Genomic DNA, 10,000 nt, shown 5'->3' on the forward strand with positions numbered 1-10,000 from the left:
GGTGGTTGGCGTGGACTTAGTGGGTCCTGTGTGGTGCGTTGGGGGCACGGCTGTGGTCGAAGTGCAGTCTTGGTCCACCACCAAGGCTAAGGATCCTTTGACGGCCTCCAGCAAGAATTCCTGAAGAAGGAGACGTTTGGGAAAAATGTTTTTACGTCTGTTCTTTCTGTCTCGGTCTCTCTTTGTCTCTCGTTTCTCTTTTAATCTATCTATCTATCTAGCTCTACCTATCTATCTACCTCTACTTCAATCTCTAAATCTCTATCTCTCTCAATTTCGTTTTCTCTTTATCGCTCTTTCTCCTTTTATTTCGCTTTTTCCATTTCTTCCTCTTCTTCTTCTTCTTCTTCTTCTTCTTCTTCTTCCTCTTCCTCTTCCTCTTCCTCTTCCTCTTCCTCTTCCTCTTCCTCCTCCTCCTCCTCCTCCTCCTCCTCCTCCTCCTCCTCCTCCTCCTCCTCCTCCTCCTCCTCCTCCTCCTCCTCCTCCTCCTCCTTCTCACTTTCTCCTTATCCTTCTCCTTCACGTAAATTTAGAGATAAAATTAAAAGAAAAAATGCACTTTATCTTACAAAGAGAAAAACAAAGAAATGCACATAACTTTACAAATAGAAAAAGGAAAATAGAGAAACGTAACTTAAGAGAGAAAATTAAAAGGCAGATATCCACGTACCTTTAGAAAGAGAGAGAAAAAAAGAAAATATAAAAATAAACATTACTTTAACAGATGAAAAAAAGAAAATCATTACACAACGAGACGAAACACGGAAATAACACTACATTACAGCAGGCTAAAAATAAAGAAAAAATCCCTTAGAATGAATACGATCGAATACCAAGAGTAAAAGGAAACTCACGCCACCGCCAGGCTTCTGACCACCGAATGAGATCTCTCCATTGTTGATAGCCGTTGCAATGAGGGTGTGGGCTGTAAAACCGGGCGTGAGGTGGGCGTAGAGATCGCTGTCTAACTCGCCGATCTCAGGGTGGCGATACAGGAGGACGAACTCAATCCAGACCTCGTTCGATTCCTCTACGATGGTCTGGGGAGTGAGTGGTGGGAGGTAGTAAATTGTGAGTGGATGGAGAGTGGTGGAAGGTGGAAGGTAGTAAATTGTGAGTGGGTGGAGAGTGGTGGAAGGTGGAAGGTAGTAAATTGTGAGTGGGTGGAGAGTGGTGGAAGGTGGAAGGTAGTAAATTGTGAGTGGGTGGAGAGTGGTGGAAGGTGGAAGGTAGTAAATTGTGAGTGGGTGGAGAGTGGTGGAAGGTAGGAAATGGTTAGTGGATGGAGAGTGGTGGGAGGTGGAAGGTAGTAAATTGTGAGTGGGTGGAGAGTGGTGGAAGGTAGGAAATGGTTAGTGGATGGAGAGTGGAGAGGTTGTGAGTGGTGGAAGGTGGAAGTAAATTGTGAGTGGATGGAGAGAGGTGGAAGGTAGTAAATGGTTAGTGGATGGACAGTGGAGAGGTTGTGAGTGGTGGAAGGTGGAAGTAAATTGTGAGTGGATGGAGAGAGGTGGAAGGTAGTAAATGGTTAGTGGATGGACAGTGGAGAGGTTGTGAGTGGTGGAAGGTAGTAAATGATGATTGGGTAGAGAGTGGAGAGCTGGTGGATGGAGAGTGGTGAGTGGTGGAGAGGTAGTGGGTGGAGAATGATGGGAGGTGGTGAGTGGAGAGCTGTGAAGTAGAGAGTAGGGACTGATGGCTGGTTGCGAGTTGAGAGGTAAGTGAGTGGGAGGCATGTGGACTGAGGGAGTTCGAAATTGTGGGAGGGAAATGAGTGGTTGTGAGGGTTGAGAGGTGGGTGGAGAGTGGCGAGTAATGGGAAGCTGTGAGTGGTTCTAAGTTGGTGATTGTCGAGAAGGTAGAAGTTGTGAGTAGAGTGAGATTGTGAGAAGGCTGTGAGTAAATAGCTGGTAAGTGGAGTGAGATTTTGTGTTATGAGGTTGTGAGTGATGGGAGGTTCTGAATAGCGTGAGTGGAGCGAGTAGTGTGGCGAACAGTTAAGTGGAGGGAGGTGGTGAGTAGAGTAATACTGGCTGGAGTGAGGCATTTGTGTTAGGGTGGTAAGTGGAGTTCGTGAGTGGTATGAGATGGTATGAGGCACGAGGTAGGAAGTTAAGTAAGTGGTGTTAAGTGGTAAGATGAATGAGTTTGCGGTGAGTGAAGTGGTAGATAAGAGGTGTGTGGTCATAGTTTGAGCAAGAGTATAGGTGAATATAAGCTCGATAACAATAGCTGGTAAAGCATATGATAAGATATATATATATATATTCTTTAGATATATTGCTTTAACATCATCAACATTTATCACATGAAGAAACGTGAAAAAAAGATAATTCAAAATAAAAGTAATACTAACCATTCACAACACCAGTAATGAATAATAACAACCAGATATCATCAGATAACAACACAGAAGTGCAGTGCATGTTATCTGAGACGAACACCTGATAAACGAAAGCACGAAACTGCAGTGTCCCTTATCTGCAACAAAATCACCCCATAGCAAGCGACCCCCTTTGCTTTTTCCTTTACCTTAACTCTAGTGATCCTGAGTGTGGAAACGGTACCGGTCGTTGCCAGGAGGACTTGCCAGTACTCGTTGAACCTCGGCGAAGTCAGGAGAGGGGTGTTCGCGACCTCGGGCCATGATGAGACTGTCGAGGACATTCACATCATGTTTTAAGAGGTTATGGTCGTTTCTAATGGGGGAGGGAAGGGTGGGGGGTAAATATACATGTTAAATAAATAAATAAGAACCACGAATAAATGTTTAATTGGTACTTCTGAAAAAGAGGAGTGTTAAATGCGTGACGTGTGTTTTCCAATTGTATTTGTAACTTACTATAATCGCCAACTTGGATTTTTTTTTCCAAATTAATAGAGGTGAGGATTGCAGCTAAAAGTAAATGTTTGTAAGACAATCGCGTATCTAGTAATTCTCCTTAAAATTTATATCGAGTGGATAACCAGAAAAAATGAAGAATAATCAACATTTAGCGTTAAAAAAACGTGCATCTTATAGTGTATCTTTCCAACAGTCTATCACACAATCTTACAAACAGTATATCTAACAGTCTATCGTGTTGTCTATCTTGCAAACAAGCATATTCACACTAGATAACTATGTGATATTCGGACAAAAACCAATATTTCAGACAACGCAATAACACGTCACGGTTAATGATATAGGATATACAAAAAAATAAAATAAAATAAAAATATGAAACCATAATATCAGAACCTGCCTCGACGCGTTAACGTTTAGCTCCTGTATCGACCTTTGTTAATATACGCATATTCGAATGGAGGCAGCCGAATGAATTGTAAAAGTAATGGAAACTTTCATGCTCGAGGTTGCCACGTGACAGAGAAAGTGTCACTCTAAAAGGGTCATTAAACAAAAGAATTCCAGGTATACACAATCCACAAAGTTTCGGAAAACAATGTGGCCGTGACATACTCATCTCCATTGTTACACAAACAATACCAGGGTACAGATAGTCAACGGAATGTGTAACCGAACGACCTAACTCATAGAAACGTTTCTGACAACAATAAATACCACCAGCCAGTATAGATTATCAGGTGAGCTTCAACGCAGGTAAGAAAAACAATGGAATGCCACACAGAGTCAAGATCAATGACACTAGAGGCATGTTATGAGGCATAGAGAGCGCAGAGAAACGAGACAAGCCTTGGATGGGCACTCCAGAAATAAAATAAAATAAAAAATTAAGAGCTGCATGCGTGACGTGTGTTTGCAATTATGTCAAATCTTAACTGCGATAACCTCGACCTTAGTGGCTTATTGCAGTGTTAGCTGGTTATCTGTGTCGGGGTCACGTGGGCAAAAAAAAAAAAAAAAAAAGCTTCATCGACCAGTGGAAACGGTAGCCGCTATTCACTGACCATTGTGCGATTCCAGGAGCTCTTGATAAGCCCATTTCTCTCTAAGTGAAGTCCAAGTCAATAAATGCATTGCAATACTTCGAACACGTACCGTACTTATCACACGGTCAAAACTCTGCTGTAGTTAAATATTTAATTATAAGATAATTTAGTAATTTCCTGCTTAACTATAAGATAACGTGCACGATAGAAATTGTCTATAATTACGACGAGAGGATGAATATCGTAATTCCCATGTCTATACGCGTATCGCCATGGCTTTACATTATGCAGTTAGCACCAGTTTAGGCAGAAGCGTGCTTATAGCCAAAAGCCTTGACGAAATTCACTTTTTGTGTGTGTGTGTGTTTCTCAAGCCTGTGCCTACATTCCTGCGTAGATCGTGTCATTTATATTTCAAATGTATTACCTTTTTGCTCCGGTTTTATGTTAGATTTTTGGCCACGAAATATATGCCGTGGGTATCTAGTGGTTATTGAATGGTGTAACTGCCGAGAAAATCTGACATGATGATGAGGAAGTTGTTCTGTGTCCTTGAGGTTGTCTGTGAAATATTTTATATTAGACTTGAGTTTTTTTTTATCGATTTCGACTTCCTGGGTTTACCGTTGTCGTAAAAAAATACAGTCGTAAAAAAAAAGAAAAAAAAAGAAAAGAAAAAAAATATATATTTTGTTTTTAACTGTGCAAATGTTCTCCTAGTTGTATAAAACTAACGAAGTGCAAACGGAAGCTTTATTTTACATAAAAGTAAGTCATTTTTGTTTGAAATCTGTAGCGTGATTCTTAGTTTTTGACAAAGAATAGATATACGTTGTAAATTCGCACAAACGCATGCATTACTAAGCTTTGTCCGATTGCCCATTCATCAAAATAGTTTATATTTCTCCTTCTTTCTCCATTTCTATATATTTAATCACTTGTGTTATTTATTATGGAAGAGCGAACATGCATTATTCATGTTACATTTATTATTGTTGGTGTTGTTCTTATTACTATTCTTAATTATTGCGGGCATCACTATTCTTATCATTATTCTATATAATGGCATTGTCATCGTCAACATTGTTATTCTTATTATCATTATCATTATCATTATTATTATTATTATTATTATTATTATTATTATCATTACCATCATCATCATCATCATCATCATCATCATCATCATCATCATCATCATCATCATCATCATCATCATCATCATCATCATCATCATCATCATCATCCTTATCATCCTCATCCTTATCATTGCTATCATGATTATTCTTATTGTTATTCTTATTGTTATTATTATTATTATTATTATTATTATAATGATCATTATTACTATGACCACCATTGCTTCTCTTATCCTAAAACCTCATCCCCATTATCACTATCATCCTTATCCTGACCAACTCGCGAGACAAACAGCCTCGACCTCCCTCACCATCGAGTTTGAACTTGAGATGATCCCTCCAGTTGGCCGAGTAACAGTTGTAGACATCGAAGACGCCGCCGTCGCTGTAGAGGTCGAACTTGACGTCGGATTCGAGGTTGAAGTCGTAGATCTGGTAGTTGAAGGTCGTCCCTTTATCTACGTGGCCAAAGCTCGTCTGGAAGCCCTGAAGGAGAGAGAATGGGAGGTTATTAAGCGAGCGAGGGGCTACGGCCGTATGTATATGTATGTGTGTGTGTGTGTGAGAGAGGAAGAGAGAGGGAGAGAGAGAGAGAGAGAGAGAGAGAGAGAGAGAGAGAGAGAGAGAGTGTGTGTGTGTGTGTGTGTGTGTGTGTGTGTGTGTACATTTGTTAATTTATTCAATTATTTAGTAATTTAATGGCGATCGAGGGGCTACATACACATTTTCTTATTGCAAGTAATGTTTTAGCTGCTAATTGTTTCTGGATGATATAAGTATTTAATCTTTACTCATTGCAAACTTTCCCCTTTGCAAGATCCTCACCGATTACTAATATCACCCAGACTAGATTATTTCAGCAAGATACCATAACGATCAGCCGCGGCTTCGTCTCCTTACTTTTAGCGCCGTTACGCTGAGGCCGATCGGGACTTGGCGCTCCTCGTACAGATGGTCTCCGAGACTCGTCAGCACTGTCACGTTTTTCTGCAAGGGAGTGGCGACGGAAATAAGGCTGTGTATGCATGGATTATATACACATACATTACATACAGTTTTTTTGTTTTGTTTTTTTACACGAGCATGCGTGAATACTCAGGCACACATGCATAAACGCACGCACGCATACACGAATGCTTGGACTCACACACACATATAGATAGATAGATGGATAGATAAGTAGACGAACAGAAAGACAAATAGATAGATGAATATATATATACTAAATAAATAAGTTCTCATATATACACAAAATAAATACGCCTTACATACATACACAAAATAAACACGCCTCACATATATACACAAAATAAATACGTTTACACATTTACACAAAACACATATCCATCAGTCAATCTTTCCCTTTCCTCGTCTTATCCGTGACATCCCTTCTATTACTTTAAAGACCACCGCAGGAACTCACGTTGGCGAAGGTCCACATCCAGATCATGTGGTTGTCCCCGCCCGTGACGTCGAGTGGCCAGTCTGACCTCAAGGCCCGCCATTCGTCGCCGTCCATGTCGCGCTCGGGTCTGGCGCCGGGGAGGAGACGGTTGCCGATAGTCAGTTTTTTATTTTGTTTTGTTTTGGTTTTTTTTTTTTGGTTTGTTTTTTATATATATTTGTTTATTTATTTACTTGATTATTAATATCTTAATTTATTTACTTGATTATCAATATCTTAATTTATTCACTTATCTATTTATTAATTCATTTACTTATTCATTAATTTATTCGTTTGTTAATTCATTTGGTGATTTAATTCTTATTCATCCACTTATTTTTTTTGTATTTATCTTTTGTTTTATCATTGGCACAAACAAGAGGACATGCTGACATTATTGTTACCAAAGTGAAAAATAGCCAAAGTATTTTAGAATCTAGGACTTGAAAAAAATGTAGAATAAAAACGGTAACTTGCATGAAAAACGTAAATTGATAATAATAATAATAATAGTAATAGTAATAACAATGATAATAATAATGATAATGATAATAATGATAATGATAATAATAATAATGATGACGATGATGATGTTAATAATAATGATGATGATGATAATAATAATAATAATGATAATAATAATAGAAAGAGAACTTTAAAAATAAAATACACAAAAATCATAACTTCCAAAATTTCCGAACAAATATGATCCATCCGAACGCGCCTACGACGCCCCCTTCCCCCTACCCCTCCCCACCCACCACCTCAGCCTTACCTGGGGCCGTAGTAGGTATAATTAACGAGGTCGGAGCCGAAGAAAGCGTTGGGAGAATCCGCCCAAAGGTGCCCGATGCCCGTGATATCCGACCAGTCCGTCCTGGTGTCGTTAATGATGGTGATGCGACACTTGGCGATCTGTTTGCCGAAGGTGAAGGCCAGACCTGCCGGGGGAGGGGGGGGTTAGGTAACATGTAAGGCTGGTTGAGAGAGAGTTGTATATTTGTAGATTTTTTTGTATGTTTCTGCTTATTTCTTTGTATATTTCTATTTATTTTTTGTATGATTCTGCTTATTTCTTTGTATGTTTTTGTTTATTTCTTTGTATATTTTTTACTTAATTCTTTGTATACTTTTATTGAGTTCTTTGTATATTTTCATTGATTTCCTTATGTAATTTATTTCTCTGGATATTTCTCCTAGTTTCTCTGCATATTTATACGCCTTTCTCTACACATTCCTGCTCTTCTCACTGCATTATTTAACCAATATCTTTAAATTTTTCTTCTTATTTTTCCTTCACGTTAACAGTCAAACGGCACAAATCTCACCATCATTGAAGTCGAAAACCTCCGTGGCGGTGATGCGCTCCCTCGGCGTGCTCACTATCTCGTGGTCGATTCGGTACAGCTGTTTCTCGAAGTCATACCAACCCTGCGGATCTCAGAGTCTTTAGAATGACTTCAGTACGAGTTCTTAGGCCTTTCGAAGTCATGCTAACACTGCGGATCTCAGTGTCTTTAGAATGACTTCAGTACGAGTTCTTAGGCCTTCCGAAGTCATACTAAAGTCTTTAGGATGACTTAAATACGAGGTCCCTCCCCCTTTAGGAATAGTAGAAGCTGGTTGAGACGGGGGAAAGTACGTTTATTAAAAGGGAAAACTTATTTTATTATGTTCAGTTCAAAGTATGCTTTGATTATAGTGCTTTTGCTACTTACCTGGAACGACAAATCATGAAAAAAACGTCCACAGCTGATTAAAAAAAGACACTCACGTCAGCCCACGTGAAGTCCTTCTCTCTGCTGTCCCTCATCTCAAGGCTAAAGGTGAAGAGTCTGTCCTTTGAGAAGTCCGGGAAGGGGTGTCCTTCGGGGGACACCATACCCTCGCAGAAAAGACCATCAGGAACCTGGGTATGGCGGTGCATATTGTCATGCTGATGTTGAAGCTGATACGTGATATATGACACAAACAAAACGAGTATCAAATCATTGTCCTTTATTCTTTTAGTAAAGAAGGAAAGGCAAAATGAGATGGGGAAACATACCTTGAAGTCTAGATAGTCCACCACTCCGGGGGTGAATTCCAATATGTTATGGACAAGCGTCTCCACCGTGTAATATCCGTGGGATCCTCCACCTTGCGGCTCATGCACCTCCACCTCCCAACCCAAAGGGATGCTGACTTCTACCGTAGGCATCACGGGCATATTCCATTTTGACGCTAGTAGGTTAATCAGAATGGATATTAATAACGCAGTTTAAATCGTCGGGGGAGAGCATATACCAAGAAAATTTCGAAACTGTTGTCTCGTCCTGTGCCCTAGTACCCTCTCCTCTGAAATTTGATCAACCCTTAATATATTTCCGCCTTTCATAGCAAGATTAAAACCCATTTCATAATAGCTTCTGGAAACCATTCATGCAAAGACAGAACGGGACTTAGACAATCTTACAGCTCCAGTACGTCGCCATGGAGATGTTATGAGAACCCGTCTCGTTCTCGAATTCCTTGAGGCCGCACCAGTCCCATCGGTCCGCCGTCATTCCTCGCATGGGATACTCTCCCTGGAGGGACAGAGCAATATGTATAAATGGTGAGTAAAATGAATAGTGAATATAGATTAATAGTGAATAAAAGTAAATAGTGGATGGAAATGAATAGTGAATATAAGTAAATAGTGAATAAAAATATATGGTGAATAAAATAAAAGTGAATAAAGAATAGTGAATAAAAATTGATTGTGAATATAGAATAAAAGTTAATAGAAAATAATAGTGGCTAAAAATGAATAGTGAATAGAAATAAATAGTGAATATAACAAATAGTGAATATGATTAAATAGTGAATATAACAAATAGTGAATATGATTAAATAGTGAATATAAATGAACAGTGAATGAAAATAAATAGTGAATATGAATAAATAGTGAATATGAACAAATAGTGAATAAAAAAATAGTGAATAAAGAACAGATAATACTTGATAAGATATCAAAGAATACCACTATGAAGACCTCAAAGAAATGCATACAACAACACAGAGGATCTCAGTTGATGGTAGACAAGAGGGTAGGCAGGGGGGGTCCGAGAGCCAAGTTCAAAATCGCAAGAGACTCCCGCACAAATGATCATTATTTATAAGGGTGCTGAAGGAAGACAGTGGATAGGTATTTTCGTAAACTAGGGAGCCACAGGGAAAATAGCTTTAAAGGGGATCTTCGGGATGAAAAGACTGGGATCCATGGCGACTGCATGCGCGTAAACAGTTAACAAAAATACTCTTCGGTACTTGAAAAGATAAGAACCACTTTGTTCCTATGTATGTACACATGTAGCTGGGGGGGGGGGGGGATTAACTTCATTGAAAGAGCCTCCAGTAACTGAAAAGTTTAATAACCACTGTGTTCGTATGCTTTGATTGAATTAAACTTAACAAAGAGAGTCCTCGATCATTGAAAAGACCAGTGTACACTTGTAGCTCGGGAAAATGAAGTTATCAAAAAGGAGTCCTCGCTAACAGAAAA

The 10,000-nt window shown here is 39.3% G+C and overlaps 1 protein-coding gene across 1 annotated transcript in view; it reads right to left on the bottom strand.

The window, feature by feature from the left end:
• The window catches only part of LOC125025008, a 16,107-nt gene that overhangs the window by 2,940 nt on the left and 3,167 nt on the right, over nucleotides 1-10,000 (bottom strand). The window contains exons 6-16 of the mRNA XM_047612840.1: nucleotides 8,930-9,041; nucleotides 8,522-8,697; nucleotides 8,249-8,383; nucleotides 7,803-7,905; nucleotides 7,250-7,415; nucleotides 6,454-6,562; nucleotides 5,931-6,017; nucleotides 5,342-5,516; nucleotides 2,533-2,654; nucleotides 855-1,040; nucleotides 1-120 (exon numbers count right to left, since the gene is read on the bottom strand). The exon at nucleotides 1-120 is cut by the window's left edge and continues 70 nt beyond it. Of these exons, the coding sequence (XP_047468796.1) occupies nucleotides 1-120; nucleotides 855-1,040; nucleotides 2,533-2,654; nucleotides 5,342-5,516; nucleotides 5,931-6,017; nucleotides 6,454-6,562; nucleotides 7,250-7,415; nucleotides 7,803-7,905; nucleotides 8,249-8,383; nucleotides 8,522-8,697; nucleotides 8,930-9,041 (1,491 nt within the window). The remainder of the gene's footprint in view (nucleotides 121-854; nucleotides 1,041-2,532; nucleotides 2,655-5,341; nucleotides 5,517-5,930; nucleotides 6,018-6,453; nucleotides 6,563-7,249; nucleotides 7,416-7,802; nucleotides 7,906-8,248; nucleotides 8,384-8,521; nucleotides 8,698-8,929; nucleotides 9,042-10,000) is intronic.

Source organism: Penaeus chinensis, chromosome 4 (assembly GCF_019202785.1).
Source record: "Penaeus chinensis breed Huanghai No. 1 chromosome 4, ASM1920278v2, whole genome shotgun sequence".
In the NCBI taxonomy this organism is placed as follows: Eukaryota; Metazoa; Arthropoda; class Malacostraca; order Decapoda; family Penaeidae; genus Penaeus; species Penaeus chinensis.